The 19183-nt window shown below is 44.8% G+C and overlaps 1 protein-coding gene across 1 annotated transcript in view; it reads left to right on the forward strand.

Annotated features, from left to right (window-relative positions):
- Nucleotides 1-19183, forward strand: part of MANBA (mannosidase beta) — a 286149-nt gene that overhangs the window by 150297 nt on the left and 116669 nt on the right. The window contains exons 7-8 of the mRNA XM_078676071.1: nucleotides 7266-7376; nucleotides 17831-17982. Of these exons, the coding sequence (XP_078532197.1) occupies nucleotides 7266-7376; nucleotides 17831-17982 (263 nt within the window). The remainder of the gene's footprint in view (nucleotides 1-7265; nucleotides 7377-17830; nucleotides 17983-19183) is intronic.

A 19183-nucleotide genomic window follows, 5' to 3' on the forward strand; every position in this document is an offset into this window, starting at 1 on the left:
GATAGATAGAGTGAGGGCGATAGATAGATAGAGTTAGGGCGATAGATAGATAGAGTGAGGGCGATAGATAGATAGAGTGAGGGCGATAGATAGATCGATAGATAGATAGAGGGCGATAGAGTGAGGGCGATAGATAGATAGAGTGAGGGCGATAGATAGATAGAGTGAGGGCGATAGATAGATCGATAGATAGATAGAGGGCGATAGAGTGAGGGCGATAGATAGATAGAGTGAGGGCGATAGATAGAGTGAGGGCGATAGATAGATAGAGTGAGGGCGATAGATAGATAGAGTGAGGGCGATAGATAGAGTGAGGGCGATAGATAGATAGAGTGAGGGCGATAGATAGATAGAGTGAGGGCGATAGATAGATAGAGTGAGGGCGATAGATAGAGTGAGGGCGATAGATAGATAGAGTGAGGGCGATAGATAGAGTGAGGGCGATAGATAGAGTGAAGGCGATAGAGTGAAGGCGATAGATAGAGTGAAGGCGATTAGATAGATAGAGTGAGGCCGATAGATAGAGTGAGGGCGATAGATAGATAGATAGTTAGGTGTGGTTGTGTGTGCGTGGTTGTGTGTGTGTGGTGTGTGTTATGCTTTGTTTTGCTATGTTTTGTTATGCTATGCTATGTTTTGTTGTGTTTGGTATGCTATGCTATGTTTTGCTAGGCTATGATATGTTTTGTTTTGCTATGTTATGTTTTGTTTTGTTATGCTATGTTTTGTTGTGTTTTGTTAAGCTATGCTATGCTTGGTTAGGCTATGCTATGCTTGGTTAGGCTATGCTATGCTTGGTTAGGCTATGCTATGCTTGGTTAGGCTATGCTATGCTTGGTTAGGCTATGCTCTATGCTTGGTTAGGCTATGCTCTATGCTTGGTTAGGCTATGCTCTATGCTTGGTTAGGCTATGCTCTATGCTTGGTTAGGCTATGCTCTATGCTTGGTTAGGCTATGCTCTATGCTTGGTTAGGCTATGCTCTATGCTTGGTTAGGCTATGCTCTATGCTTGGTTAGGTTATGCTCGGTTAGGTTATGCGCTATGCTTGGTTAGGTTAGGTTATGCGCTATGCTTGGTTAGGTTAGGTTGTGCGCTATGCTTGGTTAGGTTAGGTTGTGCGCTATGCTTGGTTAGGTTGTGCGCTATGCTTGGTTAGGTTGTGCGCTATGCTTGGTTAGGTTAGGTTGTGCGCTATGCTTGGTTAGGTTAGGTTGTGCGCTATGCTTGGTTAGGTTAGGTTGTGCGCTATGCTTGGTTAGGTTAGGTTATGCGCTATGTTATGCGCTATGTTATGCGCTATGCGCTATGTTATGCGCTATGTTATGCGCTATGTTATGCACTATGTTATGCGCTATGTTGCGCTATGTTATGCGCTATGTCATGCGCTATGCGCTATGTTGCGCTATGTTATGCGCTATGTTATGCGCTATGTTATGCACTATGTTATGCGCTATGTTGCGCTATGTTATGCGCTATGTCATGCGCTATGCGCTATGTTATGCGCTATGTTATGCGCTATGTTATGCGCTATGTTATGCGCTATGCGCTATGTTCTGCGCTATGTTATGCGCTATGTTATGCGCTATGTTATGCGCTATGTTATGCGCTATGCGCTATGTTATGCGCTATGTTATGCGCTATGCTATGCGCTATGCGCTATGCGTTATGATATGCGCTATGTTATGCGCTATGCGTTATGTTATGCGTTATGTTATGCGCTATGTTATGCGCTATGTTATGCGCTATGCTCTATGCACTATGTCATGCGCTATGTTATGCGCTATGTTATGCGCTATGCTATGCGCTATGTTATGTGCTTTGCGCTATGTTATGCGCTATACGCTATGTTATGCGCTATACGCTATGTTATGCGCTATGTTATGCGCTATACGCTATGTTATGCGCTATGTTATGCGCTATGCTATGCGCTATGTTGCGCTATGCTATGCGCTATGCTATGCGCTATGTTATGCGCTATGCTATGCGCTATGTTATGCGCTATGCCATGCGCTATGCTATGCGCTATGCTATGCGCTATGCTATGCGCTATGCTATGCGCTATGTTATGCGCTATGTTATGCGCTATGCGCTATGTTATGCGCTATGCTATGCGCTATGTTATGCGATATGCGCTATGTTATGCGCTATACGCTATGTTATGCGATATGCGCTATGTTATGCGCTATGTTATGCGCTATGCTATGCGCTATGCTATGCGCTATGCTATGCACTATGTTATGCGCTATGCGCTATGTTATGCGCTATGTTATGCGCTATGCTATGCGCTATGTTATGCGCTATGCTATGCGCTATGTTATGCGCTATGCGCTATGTTATGCGCTATACGCTATGTTATGCGCTATGCGCTATGTTATGCGCTATACGCTATGTTATGCGATATGCGCTATGTTATGCGCTATGCTATGCGCTATGCTATGCGCTATGTTATGCGCTATGTTATGCGCTATGTTATGCGCTATGCTATGCGCTATGCGCTGTTATGCGCTATGTTATGCGCTATGCGCTATGTTATGCGCTATGCTATGCGCTATGCGCTATGTTATGCGCTATGCTATGTGCTATGCGCTATGCTTTGTGCTATGCGCTATGTTATGCGCTATGCTATGTGCTATGCGCTATGCTTTGTGCTATGCGCTATGTTATGCGCTATGTTATGCGCTATGAGCTATGTTATGCGCTATGTGTTGCGCTATGTTATGCGCTATGCTATGCGCTATGCGCTATGTTATGCGCTATGTTATGCGCTATGCTATGCGCTATGCTATGCGCTATGCGCTATGTTATGCGCTATGCTATGCGCTATGCTATGCGCTATGCGCTATGTTATGCGCTATGCTATGCGCTAAGTTATGCGCTATGCTATGCGCTATGTTATGCGATATGCGCTATGTTATGCGCTATACGCTATGTTATGCGCTATGTTATGCGCTATGTTATGCGCTATGTTATGCGCTATGCTATGCGCTATGCTATGCACTATGTTATGCACTATGTTATGCGCTATGCGCTATGTTATGCGCTATGTTATGCGCTATGTTATGCGCTATGCTATGCGCTATGCTATGCGCTATGTTATGCGCTATGTTATGCGCTATGCGCTATGTTATGCGCTAAGTTATGCGCTATGCTATGCGCTATGCTATGCGCTATGCTATGCGCTATGTTATGCGCTATGCTATGCGCTATGTTATGCGCTATGCGCTATGTTATGCGCTATACGCTATGTTATGCGATATGCGCTATGTTATGCGCTATGCTATGCGCTATGCTATGCGCTATGTTATGCGCTATGTTATGCGCTATGTTATGCGCTATGCGCTATGTTATGCGCTATGCTATGCGCTGTTATGCGCTATGTTATGCGCTATGCGCTATGTTATGCGCTATGCTATGCGCTATGCGCTATGTTATGCGCTATGCTATGTGCTATGCGCTATGCTTTGTGCTATGCGCTATGTTATGCGCTATGCTATGTGCTATGCGCTATGCTTTGTGCTATGCGCTATGTTATGCGCTATGTTATGCGCTATGCGCTATGTTATGCGCTATGTGTTGCGCTATGTTATGCGCTATGCTATGCGCTATGCGCTATGTTATGCGCTATGTTATGCGCTATGTTATGCGCTATGCTATGCGCTATGCTATGCGCTATGCGCTATGTTATGCGCTATGCTATGTGCTATGTTATGCGATATGCGCTATGTTATGCGCTATGTTATGCACTATGTTATGCGCTATGCGCTATGTTATGCGCTATGTTATGCGCTATGTTATGCGCTATGTGTTGCGCTATGTTATGCGCTATGTTATGCGCTATGTTATGCGCTATGTTATGCGCTATGTTATGCGCTATGTTGCGCTATGTTATGCTGTGTTTTGCTATCCTATGCTTTGCTGTGTTTTGCTATCCTACGCTTTGCTGTGTTTTGCTATCCTATGCTTTGCTGTGTTTTGCTATCCTATGCTTTGATGTGTTTTGCTATCCTAAGCTTTGCTGTGTTATGCTTTGCTGTGTTTTGTTATGCTATGTTTTGCTATGCTATGTTTTGTTTTGCTATCCTATGCTTTGTTTTGCTATGTTTTGTTATGTTCTGCTGTTTTGTTCTGCTGTTTTGTTGTGTTATGTTATGCTATTCTATGTTTTGCTGTGCTATGCTATTCTATGTTTTGCTATGCTATGTTTTGTTTTAAGTTATGTTATGCTATGTTTTGCTATGCTATCCTATGCTTTGTTTTGCTATGTTTTGTTATGTTCTGCTGTTTTGTTCTGCTGTTTTGTTGTGTTATGTTATGCTATGGTTTGTTTTGTTTTACTATGCTATGTTTTGTTTTGCTATTCTTTGTTATGTTATGTTTTGTTTTGCTATTCTATGTTATGCTATGGTTTGTTTTGTTATGCTATTCTATGTTTTGCTGTGTTATGCTATGTTTTGTTATGTTCTGCTGTTTTGTTATGCTATGTTTTGTTATGCTATGATTTGTTATGCTATGTTTTGTTATGCTATGTTATGTTTTGTTATGCTATGTTTTGTTATGCTATGTTTTGTTATGCTATGATTTGTTATGCTATGTTTTGTTATGCTATGTTTTGTTATGCTATGTTTTGTTATGCTATGTTTTGTTATGCTATGATTTGTTCTGCTATGTTTTGTTCTGCTATGTTTTGTTCTGCTATGTTTTGTTGTGTTATGCTATGTTTTGTTGTTTTACTATGATATGCTATGTTTTTCTATGCTATGTTTTGTTATGTTCTGCTGTTTTGTTCTGCTGTTTTGTTGTGTTATGCTATGCTATGCTATGTTTTGTTTTGTTTCACTATGCTATGTTTTGTTTTGCTATTCTTTGTTATGTTATGCTATGGTTTGTTTGGTTTTACTATGCTATGTTTTGTTTTGCTATTCTTTGTTATGTTATGCTATGGTTTGTTTTGTTATGCTATTCTATGTTTTGCTGTGTTATGCTATGTTTTGTTATGCTATGTTTTGTTATGCTATGTTTTGTTATGCTATGTTTTGTTATGCTATGTTTTGTTATGCTATGTTTTGTTATGCTATGATTTGTTATGCTATGTTTTGTTCTGCTATGTTTTGTTCTGCTATGTTTTGTTGTGTTATGCTATGTTTTGTTGTTTTACTATGATATGCTTTGTTTTGCTATGCTATGGTGTTTTGTTGTGTTTTGTTATGCTATGCTTTGTTGTGTTTTGCTATGCTATGTTTTGTTGTGTTTTGCTATCCTATGCTTTGTTTTGTTATGCTTTGCTTTTGCTATCCTATGCTTTTGTTTGTTATGCTATGCTATGCTGTGTTTCGTTATGCTATGCTATGTTATGCTATGCTGGTAAGGGTATGTGAAGGTGTGTGTGTGAGGGTGAGTGAGGGGGTGAGGGTGAGGGTGTGTGAGGGTGAGGGTGTGTGAGGGTGAGGGGGTGTGAGGGTGAGAGGGTGAGGGGGTGTGAGGGTGAGGGGGTGTGAGGGTGAAGGGGTGTGAGGGTGAGGGGGTGTGAGGGTGAGGGGGTGTGATGGTGAGGGTGTGAGGGTGAGTGAGGGTGTGTGAGGGTGTGTGAGGGTGAGTGAGGGTGTGTGAGGGTGAGTGAGGGTGTGTGAGGGTGTGTGAGGGTGAGTGAGGGTATGTGAGGGGTGTGAGGGTGAGAATGTGTGAGGGTGAGAGTATGTGAGGCTGAGGGGGTGTGAGGGTGAGGGGTGTGAGGGTGAGGGGTGTGAGGGTGAGGGGTGTGAGGGGGTGTGAGGCAGTGTGAGGGTGAGGGGGTGTGAGGGTGAGGGAGTGAGTGAGGGTGAGGGGGTGTGAAGGTGAGGGGGTGTGAGGGTGTGAGGGGGTGTGAGGGTGAGAGGGTGTGTGAGGGTGTGTGAGGGTGAGTGAGGGTGTGTGAGGGTATGTGAGGGTGTGTGAGGGTGAGGGGGTGTGAGGGTGAGGAGGTGTGTGAGGGGTCAGGGGGTGTGAGGGCGAGTGAGGGGGTGAGGGCGTGAGGGTTAGTGAGGGTGAGTGTCTCCAATGCCTTCTTTGAAAATGTTCAGTGCTGCAAATACAGCATGCCGCCCTAATTATCACAGCATGAGGCCCCAAAGTGATAATTATCACAGCATGCAGAGAGCCGCCCCACACTGCTGGAGCACTCAACTGCACATTAATTATAGTTGAGTGCTCCAGCAGCCTGGGGCGCCTGTTGACATGCTGTGATAAGTGGGTCTCATGCTGTGATAATTATTGCGGCGCCTGAGGACGTGGAGACTCCTGCTGGGATAATTGGTCTTGTGGCTCAGGAAGTAGAGTTTCATGCTGGGATAATTGGTCTGGCAGCGCTTGCGGCGCCTGACGTCCAACAAACGTGCACAAGCTGCTCAACCTTGAAGCGCGTTCACAGACCTGGGTCGGCTCGTGCCCAGGTCTGTATCGGGCTCGTTCACAGCTGTTACTCCCTTGACAGGGAGGAAGGTGACTATAGTATCGCTGGCGGGAGCGCTTCGCGCTCCAACGCCAGCTCGACCTAAAAAGGAACAGTCCCCGCTAGATATGGCCTTTTAAAAGTTTAAAATGTTATTTTCATAAACTACATAACAGATTCTTTAGCAGAACACTAACCATAGAACCTTAAACCCTTGAAATGCCACTCAATGTGCAAGTTTTAAGGAACAAACATGGAATTTCTGTTAATAATAATTGTATCTGTACTCATATGGTTGCGAAAGGAGACGTTGTACGACGATATGCATATGGACCCTGTGACATTGTTGTTTCTAGTTTATAACTTTTATTTGTGTTTAATTCAAATTTCTACATATTTCATCCAGCGACACCTATATATTGTTAAAATTAACATCTTTATGATTGATATACAATTGTGGCCCTGGTGCAACCTGGGCCTGCTGTGTCTGCCAGCAATAACATCTGTTGTGAAAAAACAAACCAACATGGAATTCCATATTATTTACTAAAGTGACGTGCACACAGCTGTGTAATCATTTTAGCAGAAGACAGGAAGTGTTTACCAGAAAATTGTGAAAGTGCAGCATGAAAACTGTTCTAATCTACATGCCACACAGCTTCATGTCCAGCATTCTTTTTCAAGGGATTTCTCCTTAAGAAAATGCTGGTGGTAGGGTTAAATATTTATTCAGGGCAGCCACTACTTTTTTAAGGTTTGGTTAAGAGTCCAGGATGATATAATTGATAAATGCAAACTTAATACTAATTCTTTTTGTCTCCCTTACTTCTTTACCCTAGAGTGTTTCAGTGGAGCCTTGGTGGCCAAATGGGTATGGGAACCAGTCTAGCTACAACGTGTCCGTGACGTTTGCCTTTGAGGGAGGATACAGGATTGAGGAATCAGCAAAGGTAACCGGCATTGATTACTGTCTCTCAGCTAAGGCTCATCTTTTACCATCTTAGTATAGCTCATCTTTTACTGTCTCTCAGTTAAGGCCCATCTTTTACCATTTCTCGATATAGCTCATCTTTTACTGTCTCTCAGCTAAGGCTCATCTTTTACCATCTCTCAGCTAAGGCTCGTCTTTTACCATCTCTCAGTATGGCTCATCTTTTACTGTCTCTCAGCTAAGGCTCATCTTTTACCATCTCTCAGTATAGCTCATCTTTTACTGTCTCTCAGCTAAGGCTCATCTTTTACCATCTCTCAGTATAGCTCATCTTTTACTGTCTCTCAGTTAAGGCCCATCTTTTACCATCTCTCAATATAGCTCATCTTTTACTGTCTCTCCGTTGATGCCCATCTACCTGGTCGGTGTATTCACTGTTTTAGTGGATAGTGCAATAAGTTAAGAAAGTTCTTCACCAAAACAGTTGGTTATAAATACATTGTTGCTGCTGGTACTGGCATGGTTGCTGCTGTTAGCGTCTCTTCTAAGAACGTTGGCTATGAATTTCAGAATTAAGGGCCTGATTACAAGGGCCCTGGTGTTGGATGCGATGAATATTGCATGAGTCTAAAGCCAATATAGAGCTGCTTTGAAATATTGGGTGCAGCAGTCTTCAACTATCCCGAATTGTGTTCTGAAATGGGGGCATAACGTGGGTTTTGTTGTGGTACCGCAATAAGACCTGTATGTCTCAGTATATATTGGCCCTTTTTCACACCTTAAATTCCAACTTGCTTGAACTTCTGAAATTTAACGGTTAAAAAATGTATTACTGGCAAACATTATTGCAGCACTTATAATTTGCAAACAGGTGTTTGCCAGGGGCGGCTCCTTTCCATAGGCAGGAGTGTCGCCCCACTGGCTCAGAGCTAGCAGGTGAACAAGAAAACGATATTCTCTCATCATTTTATTTTTCACTTGGTGGCTGAGCCTGCAGGCGTAGGGAGGGGCGGGTCCGGGGCCATGGGAGGGAAGAGGATGACTGCTTTGTGCACTTCTAAGTGTGCATGTGTGTTTGGCAGCTGTCTTAGGCTGGCCAAACACACATGCGCACTCAGGTTTCTCCAACCGGGCTGTAATGAACAGCTGGGTTGGAGAAACAACACGGACTCGCTGTCCTGGACGGAGCGTCAAAGCAGCCCGCTCAGGCCAAACATAACTTGAGAGCAGCACGGGGATTGCACAGGGAGTATGAATGCTGTCACAGTGTCGGCTGGGAGCAGGAAGAACATCGAGGCTTGGTGCGGGGCAGCGCAGCACAGCACAGGGGGGGCAAGCCGCTTCAGGTAGGTTCCTTTAAAAAAAAACTATCATTAACCCCCTCCTGCGCTTTCCTCCGCCCCCTCCACCCGCCTCATCACTTTTTGTTTGTGACAGCCGCCACAGATGTTTGCACAGGAATTTCAATTTAATGGGAAACTAGTAACCAGCCCCTAAATGTTCTTATTTTCAAGCTGTTGCGCAATCATGCTTTACAGGTGTTGGAAATGTACGTCTGCTATGTTATTTACACTGCACTATTGATTGGTGTACTGTAACTTTCAATTTTTTTTTATTTGAGGAACCCTACACGTGTCTTGAGGATCCAAGCCAGATTGTGAGGATAACTCATCACAGATTCTGAAAATGAGTCCTATTTAGAGTAATTGTATATAAATGTATCCGATGTACATTTCTTGGAAATCTGCCGTCATCCAGCCCTCCGTGACCTATATTGGATACCTCTGCATCACTCTTGTGGGATCTCGTTCATATGTACTGGACTGATGGTTCAATATTTTGAAATTTACATCTTGACAATAGTCGCAGTTTGTGAATGTGCCTGTATGCTATCTTGGATTCTAGATATAGCTATCGAGATTATTTGTTGATAGTGGTACCATAAAAAAACCTGTAAAATACCCCCACATCTTGTCGAGTTTCTGAGGGCACCCTCTGGCTCTATATATCGACCAGGTTACATGGAAGAAGTCCCCTTCTGGCGATGAGCACCTGAAGCAGTCAGATGTGTTCCATTAGCCCGCTCTCCATAGCTAGTGAGGTAGGTGGATAAGTCTTAGGCGGGCCGATATGGCAAGGGTGCGGTGGCCCATGCCAACATCTACAGTCTGCCTCCTCCATAGTACCCACCCAAAGTCCCATTTCTGTTTAAAGCAGTCATATGTGTTGAGGGAGTTAAGGACGTGTGTTCAGTTTTTTCTGATAGATCCCTCCCTTTCCCTATTGAGCCCTGTAGGATTTTAGCCTCGAGTTGATTACATTCTGGGTGATCAGTGGTGTCTCCTCAGTAGCAGTAGAATGCGTGTCTCAGACACAGGCATTTGTGAAATTGGGTGGTGGAGAGGGAGAATTGGGAAAGATTTCATAGCTGATACCCGCCAGACATTTCCTCGGTGTGTGATCCCTATTTTGGCCCATTTGACAAATGCTTTTGATTCTGAAACTTGGATAAGCAAGCACCCTGTCATACTGGCGTGCGTTGTATAAGTTTCATATTCCAGCCCATCACCATGGATCTAGCCCTGATCTCTTGACTGGGTGAGAGTACTCTGCTTAATTCAGAGACTCTGTCCATCACCACCCCTTGTTGTAAATAATTTTGTCCACCCTAAGCGTGGAAGGGTATACTCAGATGTGAGTCCCTTGCTCATTGCACCATCAGGATTCAAGCAAGCCGGGCCGAAGACGGCTGAAATGCCAGAAAACGGTCCCCGGAAGCTTGTTTCCTTCCCAGTGTAAGAATTGGCTTTTGTAGTCTGGTCTGCCCTGTTCCCATGATGCACTGGGCCAGGGACAGACTAATTTGCATACAGGCAGGTTCTGAAACTGGGATGGTGCAATGAGCTAAAAAACGGTGTTGGATCTAGCCCTGATCTCTTGACTGGGTGAGAGTACTCTGCTTAATTCAGAGACTCTGTCCATCACCACCCCTTGTTGTAAATAATTTTGTCCACCCTAAGCGTGGAAGGGTATACTCAGATGTGAGTCCCTTGCTCATTGCACCATCAGGATTCAAGCAAGCCGGGCCGAAGACGGCTGAAATGCCAGAAACCGGTCCCCGGAAGCTTGTTTCCTTCCCAGTGTAAGAATTGGCTTTTGTAGTCTGGTCTGCCCTGTTCCCATGATGCACTGGGCCAGGGACAGACTAATTTGCATACAGCCAGGTTCTGAAACTGGGATGGTGCAATGAGCTAAAAACGGTGTTGGATCTAGCCCTGATTCCTTGACTGGGTGAGAGTACTCTGCTTAATTCAGAGACTCTGTCCATCACCACCCCTTGTTGTAAATAATCATTAGCAGTGCAGCACACTACACCGGGACCACTACTCTGGTGCTCAGGGAGTCATTGGGGGAGTAGACCCCAGGACAGTATCTATAAGACATTATCTAATTCTAGATGGGTCTACCTAGAGCCAATCGTTGATTACCAGGAATTGGGAGGCCCAATAAAAGAAGCAAACATCTGCCTTTCCCATGCGGCCATCATGTGTGTGCTGACAACACTCGAACGCTATGGGGGTGCCTGTGTGGCCCATAGGAAGGTTCCAATATTCGAGGTGAGAGTTCACAACCAGGCAGTGGGGATTTCAATTGGGAGCCACAGAACATGGAGAAAGCATGGTTCGATTGTCATTTTGAACAGTGCTACGCTGCGTCGGATATGTAGCGAGAGCAGGGCCCAGGTGCAAAAGACTGGTTTCATACGGACCACCAGGAAGTCTAGGTTGAGGGAGCAGGTCAACTTTGGAAGCACGGAGATATGCATTCCTAAGTATTGGGAACTGAGCCTTTGGATTGAGATTGACCCTTGCCACGCCTCGGCCTCCAGGTTTCTTGGAAGGGGAACCAGAAGTAATTTGGCTCAGTTAGTATGGAGACCCAACTCTTCTTCATCTAGTGATAAGATATGCAGTATTCAGGTTCCAGTTTCATGGGGGTTCTGGAGCTAAAGGAGCACGTCATCTGTGTATAATGAGATTCTATCATCTTCTTCTCCTCCCCTGCCCCAACCCTGCATTTGCGCATTGCAGTGAATGAGTTGAGGCTGCGGTTCGCTCACCAGGGCGAAGATGTGATAGGGACAGCCTTGTCTTGTGCCTCTACGGAATGAGAAGGGATCAGAGGCGTCACTTTAAAGGGCACCCAGGTCTGTGGCGAGGAATACAGACGACCGATGTATCAACTAAATCTTGGGCCTAGGCTTATGCGCCACAGTACAGCAACAAAGAAGGACCAGTTGATGGAGTCAAATGCTTTTTCGAAAATGATGAGGAGTAGAGCACATGGGCCTTGGATATCTGACTTATTAGCCAATTGAGGTACAAATGTCTAATGCCGTGTCAGGTGTTGCATCCCGGCATGAATCTGCTTTGATTGGGGTGAACTAGGTCAGTGGCACCTGAATGAGCCATCAGGCCAGAATCTTTGCAAACATTTTTACTTCAGCATTGATTAGAGAAATAGGCCTGTACGATGCGCAGAGTTCAGGGGGACACCCAGCTTTGTGAATGACTACTGTGGTTGCTAGATGTAAACCCCCAGGCAATGCATTATTAGTTTAAGCTTCTATGTACAGGTCGAGCAGTCCAGGTGAGAGTATCTTGCGTAATTCCCAATAGTATTTGGTTATGTAACCGTCTGGCCGGGCGTCTTTCCCGCATTCAGTTTGGTTAAGGCATCTCCGATTTCTTCCAATGTTATGGGGCAGTCGAGATCCTGCTTTTGGGAGAAAGATAGGGTTGGATCAGGGATATCGGGCAATATGGGGTTAGCCTTGTCTGCTGGGCAAAGGGTGCGGGGGTATACAGAGTACCATATTAGTTGGCGAATTCACTTTGGTCTAAGAGACATTTGATGCTCCAGGTGAGTGCAGTGAAATTAGCATTTTGATCTGAATGATTTATGGTTTGTGCTGAGTGGTCGTATGGGCATCATGCCCTTGACCGAGTCTGTAGTAGTGAGTTGCTGGGCCATAATAGATTGATAATGTGGTGTGTAATAGGTGTCCCTTAAGCACAAACTACAGAAAAATGTTAGAGTAAAATACAACATAACAACCCTTCTTTTGTCAACTCCCTCCACCCCACACTTCCCTCACAGAAGCATCTGTCACCCAAAAAACACATAAAACCAAAACAGTTAACCCAGGTTGTCGAGACTGTAGAGATGGACCACCAATAACGGAGAATACATGCTCAAGGCTGTCGGCTAAATTAATAGACTAAGGTGGGCTTCAGAGGATCTGCTGCTCCAGAGGGTCTCCAGGGCGGTCTGTAGTTCCTCAGACCCGCTGAGCGCAAGTCCAGGTTAGGCCCCGCATCTGTGTCCACCCGGGGGATGGGCACCTGGGGTTGGCCGGGTCCTGTATGTTGGAATCCAATGCACGGTGAGTGGAGCTTTGTTTCCCTCAGAATCTCACTGTCTGCCAAGAGCATGGGCGCTAGGGGTTCTGACTCCAGCCATTCCACCATTCTGGAGTCAGACAGGTTGGCTCTGAGGTGGGGGCAGAGGGTCTTCTTCATGGCCGCCCAGTTCGGGGCCGCCTCCAGTGTGTCAAAGAAATGGGTATACGAGTATCACTTTTAGAATGGCAGGGAATATCAGCATGTATTGTAGATTTATCACCCTCCGTTTCTTCTTCACTCCACGGAATGGTTTATGTTTCTGTTGTACATTTTGGGAGTAGTCTGGGAAAATCATTGTGTGTGGATTGGAAGAAGAGGTCTCTGACTCTTCGTGCCTCTTGAAGTATGGTGTCTCTATCACAAAAAGTCAGTGTTCGGGCAATGAATGGTTGAGGAGGTGTGCCCGAGGGAGACTTGTGTGCCAGGGATCGTTCCATTGCAAACCACTGCGAGAGATGGTCATTTGGGAGCCAGGGTTTCAGCCAGGTCTTCAGTAAGCTCTGTTATGTTATGTTATGTTATTGTTATTTATTTTGCGCACAGCTGCTCCAGCTAAGGAGCGTCCTGGCGCAGGGAATGGTGGACATAACACAACGCTAAAAAGAACGGAAAAGAAGAGATAATGACATTTAAAACAGATGGGTTTTCAGGGCCCTACGAAATACTAATAAGTCCTCTAACAGGCGGATTTCTAAAGGGAGAGCATTCCAGAGGATCGCAGCTCTCACACGGAAAGAACGACCGTCCATCCGGCTAAGTCTGAAACGCGGGACAACCACAAGGGATTGCCCGAGAGATCTAAGAGAAGGGGTCGGGACATAGGCGGATATGAGATTATTAAGTATCTCTGGTGCCGACCCTTTTAAAATTTTGAAAGCAAGGCTAAGAGCCTTGAAATGAATTCGGCTTTTGATCGGAAGCCAGTGTAGGGACCGCAAAGTATTAGAAGTGGGGCAAAACCTTGGCAAACCTCTCTGGAGCCAAGCCACCTGCTTCCTCCATGAATCCCAGGTTGTTGTGTCTGGAGAAAATTTCTGCATCTTCTGCTCATGCCTCCAGTTGGGTAGTGGTGAGCAGCAATTTGGCGACTGAAGATTTGAGATCAGTGACGTTGTTCTCCAAGGCAAAGACCCTGCCCTCTGTTTCAGTGATTCTGTTAGCTACATTCGGGAGATCTTGCAGGAGTAGAGTTATCGTACACCCTCACTTCTCCAGGTTTGGTTTCCACTACCTCCCTTGAGGCTTGGATTGCTTAAAGGATAGCGTTTGTGTGAGAAGGTTCTGCTGAGCGTTGTTTCAAGAATTCATCCTCGTGACCATTACCCATGGCCGAATGAGAAGTGGTAAATTTGTTGATCTTCGTTTAGGCCCGAGATGTTGTCCTTTATTTTTACCTATGGCTCCTCTTCGCATGTCAGTGGACTTGGGAATTCACCTGGGTCCATCACTTGGACACTAGTCCCCAGGTATGGCTGTGCTGTGCTATGTGGGTGAGGGAATAGTGTATGCCTAGTTTGTGGATAGTTGGGTATGTAAGTTGGGGGCTAAAAAGTTGCATTTAATAAGACCTGGGGATCAGTACAGAGCTCTCTAACAGTGTGTTGAGGTATACGGTAGAGGACACTCCCAAGATATTGGCCCTTCACATGAGACCAACTGTCCAGTTGGGGCTATGGCCATGCTTTCCAGTGGGCCGAAGGGTGTGCTAAGGCGGTGTGGTGCTGTATTTAAGATCTCACAACTGTAATGCAGGACGTATTATCCAGGAGATGGCCCTGGTAAAGAAGAGAGGTGTTGTGGCCCGCCTCGTTTGTGTCTCAGTGTCACAGGGTTTGGGACCCCCTGCGCAACCCAGTGTCACAGGCTCAGTGTGCTTGTCTGCAGAATTCCTCTTTCTGTTCTGATTTCAAAGTATGGCTCCCATCGGAGACCGGGAAGAGCGAGAGGAGGGAGGAAGGATGATGTCCTGCCCTTGCGATTCCCCACTGTCACAGGATGTGGGGTCCTACTGCCGCTGCACAATGTTTCCAGCCAAGGGGCTGCCTTGCCGGGCCAAGCCACATTGCCCCCCTCTTAGAAACCAACCTTGGGCCCAGAGCCCAACGGAGGGAAGACCAAGGGAGGGGAGTGGTTTCCAGGCCTACCGCCTCCAGAGTGCAGTTCCGCTGTCTCTTGGGATTGCCCAATGGCAAGCAGGTGTCCACCAGGGGGCCAGGCATGCATTTGTGTATGGTATGGGGGTGCTATGCCTTCACCGTTGCTCAGGGATAAGGCTCCCCTTCAGGCTTACTGTGGTGGGTTGTGGGGTCTCCGGGCGCTGACACATCACCTACTAAATGCATTTCCACCTCAAAGACACAAGCTGTCATCTCATGCAGTGGTCTTTCCGTGGAACTGCTCCATGAAAAATATGACATGTTTCATTCTGAAAGATCTCTTCCCTCCTAGTCTCGCTCATTTTTATCACTCAACAGTTGTCAATGCTATGTTGAATCCTTACAGTGACACCGTAGACTGCATTGTCAACAGCATTAGACTACTCCAGCTAAGAACTTTATCTAAAAACGTTATACTGAAAACCAAGCAGCCATGCTTCAACGATTTCCTTGTAAACAAATGAAGTCTAATTTCAAACACTAAGAATTCTTGAGTTCACTCCAAATCACCAATGCTTCATATTAAGCTTAAATTTTTAATGATAGACAGCAAACAAGACATTTCCTCACCAAAAGCGTGTTATTTTTTAAGAACAGAAACCACCCCAGCTCTAATCCTGCTCCTTTTCTGTTTTAAGCGTTTCTACATTATTACTAGGTGTTTTGCAAACTATTTCATTAACAACTAACTGCAAACCAATGTATATAGTTCTTCAATAGCAGAGTTATATCCCATAGAGACACCATAATTTCCGCACAGTTTTCAGTGGTACCTCTCCCACCCAAAAGTATGAAGAGATAGTCACTTTTAAGGCCATGCCATCAGATGATTTCTTAATCGTGATAAAGCATCCTATCCCTGCTGTCACTTTCACAGACACCCTCCTAGTTTACATCACAAATGCAAAACTCCATAAAACCTCAATAAACATTTTACTTCTTAATTAATGCATCAACTACCCAAGGAACCTTTCCATATCCTCTAAAACGGGATAGATTACTTCAGCCCTAAAACAAAACAAATCGTGGCCTAACATTTTGGTCTTCTTATGACAAGTCTCCAAACATCCCTGTCAAGGTAAAGTATTAGAAAATGTCTCTTCCCAGTTGGCTAGCTACTTTGACAATACCCACGTTTTGGAAGACTACCAATTGGGCTTTCACCAAGGCTGTAGCACTGAAGGGCCATTCCTTAAAATTTAGCTGATGTTCATTGCGCATTAGATGAGGGAGATTCCTGTCTAATGGTTATTCTGGATTTATCAGTTACCTCCATCACAGAAAGCTGCTTTAGACGGCTTAAAACTCTGGAGAACTGAATGAGATTTTAAGAACCAGTTTTGAGATGGGTCTTCCCTTTTTTTCTGTTCCGTCGTTTTGAATTGGTATAGATAGGGGGTGACACCTCTGGGATGGTGACAATGCCATGTGGTGCCATGTGGTGTCTTTCAGGGTTCAATATTGGTTGCACACTGTTCAACTTATACTTTGAACCAAGGAGCTTGATATTCAAGAGTTTGGGAATTTCCACTCATCATCATGCAAATGACATAACCATGTATAAAAAAATTCTTCATTAAATGATGTACTCCTATTTCAATCCTGCAACTGGAAACTCCAACACTGGATGCTGGATAGCTTCTTTGTTATTTAGCCTGCAAACACAGGTTTTCAAATCGCCTCTAAATGCTATAATACGTTTTAATACAGATGTCTAAACAAACTCAAAGCCAACAGAGTTTATCCCTCAATTGCCTAATCAGTTGAATCTCTTGGATTTAGTTTTGACACTTTCACTTTCCCTCGTCCGTTACATTATATAAACACAGTTGCTCAATACTCTCACTTCAGCCTTCCTTATAAAAAGAAAATTGAGCATCTGCTTACACTAACCCAGCAGTAGACTGAAGTCCACTCACTGATGATCTCTTAACTGCACTTTATCAACCCCATTTTCGTGGGCTTCCTCAGCCATACATGGATCCACCAAAAGATTTTCTCCGTTCAACAGCAAAACTAATTTGTCTCAAGGAAGAATGATCACCTCTCTCATTACTTATGAAGCTACATTGACTTCCCAGTGAGGTGAGGAAAACATTCTAAATATTCTGAAGTGCATCTAAGGGAATCAGGCTACAAAGGCCAATTTACCTCCACAATCTTCGAAATATTTCTTGTGTCCAATGAAGCCTCAGAAGAAATCTGTCCTAATAGAAACATCATCACTCAGCAAGTAACCCGTCAAACATCAGATATTTACAGGGGGAGCAACAGACTTGGGGAACTCGTTGTCGACCAATATGTGATTTACCCGGCCTTCTTTCTTTCAAAAAGCCATTAAAGACTCGTCTTTTTGGGGATACCCGAACTGTGTCTACTATCATCTTATATACCCTGTGTTGTTTATATTCTTGCTTGCCACTCATTTGTCACATGTGTCTTTTTTTGCTCAATAGCACTGTAGAAAACAATAAATAAAAATTGACTTTAAGGGAGCAACCAGAGCATCACCGCTATGCGGTTCATGTTAAGGAGTTTAGCACAAACGAAATAGTGAGTCAAGACATCACTTCTTTTACCTTAGTTCCCTCAAAGCCATTACCAGCTATTGTCGAGAAAGAACCATTTCTCCTTAGTTTGGCTACGCTAATAAAGGTTCAATTAACTATTGATCTTACGTTTTCTTAACTTCTACTTCTTCTTCTGCTGAGTAGTTATATCATCGCACCAAATGCCAGTTGATGTTTAGAAAAAAATTGCAATTTTGGCAAAATGCAGTTTTGAGCTACCTTGCCATGTGGCTCCATATAATTACTCCCCTTTCAGCATGTTCACAATTGTATTCCATTTAGGTTTACTTCCGGACTGTCGAGCTTGTACAAGAGCCTGTACCTGGATCCCCTGGACTTAGTTTCTACTTTAAAATCAATGGAATTCCAATTTTCATCAAAGGTTCTAACTGGATTCCAGCGGACTCTTTCCAGGACAGAGTAACCTCAGGAGTGTAAGTCCTTGTTGATTAATTTGTATTGCTAATTTTTTATTCTTCAGGTTGTGTTACTATCCTCTATAAATTATTTTTAAGTTATTTTTGTTCTCTTCTTCCATGTCATCGTCTTAAGTGAAACAGTCGTATACATAGATGAACTGGCATACCACCAGCAACCTGGTAGGATGTAGCTTCTGCTCATACTCCAAACCAATACCATCTTTACCATCCTTCTCTCAAAGAAATCACTGCAAACACCACTGTGCCCGGATGGTCTAGCATACAAATAAATTACTCCCATTGTTTACCTAGAAGATTGAGGACAAGACTTAAGTCGTGCATTACCTCAGTAGGGCCCCATTAAGGGCCAGAGCAGAAGCAGAGGCCTTCAGAGAGGTACGAGGACAGTACCCAGATTATCTCAACCCCTATCCCGTGCAGTGGAATACCAGATGGGACCCGGAAGCAGTGTTTGCTGCCGTTGGAGAGTAGCTTCATAGGGCTTGCCACTGGAGAAGGCAGGGGTTGCTTGTTGCCTATCGTGGCCCCTTTGTGAAGTTTGCAGCCTAAGCAGCACGGTGGCCATAGGCTGCAGCAATTTGGACCTTCCCCGTGTGGGCCCTAGAGTCCCAGGTACAGTGAGTGTGGTCTCAGGCCAAGTGTCTGCATGAGAAAGAGCAGATGAGTGTTGGGCCAGGAGGAGGTGAGCTGGGACTTGGGGCTCGGAGGACATGGTACTGGCAGTCATAAATGAGTGAGTGACCCCTTTGGCCCAAGGGGGTACCCCTGACAGCGGCACGGTCAGTGTGAGATCAAGGGCCAAGAAAAGGAGTCCAGGGTGCCGGGTCTATTAACATGATTGCCCGACAGAGACACGATTGATCGTATCAGCTGAGCACAGGAGACCAGGGGTGGTTTAAATCTGAAGTAACTTTTAGCTGTTGTGCTACGCATTCCGCAATGGGGAAAGATAAACCAACTAAGCTGTCATAGACAATTGAAATAGTGAACTACACCCATGTTATCCAACCAGAAGTCCCAGTGACTGAATCAGGGTTCCGAGTGGGTAGCAGGGAGATCATGCCCTAACATTGGAGGATCTGATGGCAGCAATCAATGGCTTGAGAGTCCGGATGATGGTTAAAATGAACTCGGTGGCTATTGATGTTAACTTGCTCTGCACATTTCTTCATAGGGTTGCAGATAGGGTCACTGA

This window comes from Lissotriton helveticus, chromosome 2_1, assembly GCF_964261635.1.
Source record: "Lissotriton helveticus chromosome 2_1, aLisHel1.1, whole genome shotgun sequence".
Taxonomy (NCBI): Eukaryota; Metazoa; Chordata; class Amphibia; order Caudata; family Salamandridae; genus Lissotriton; species Lissotriton helveticus.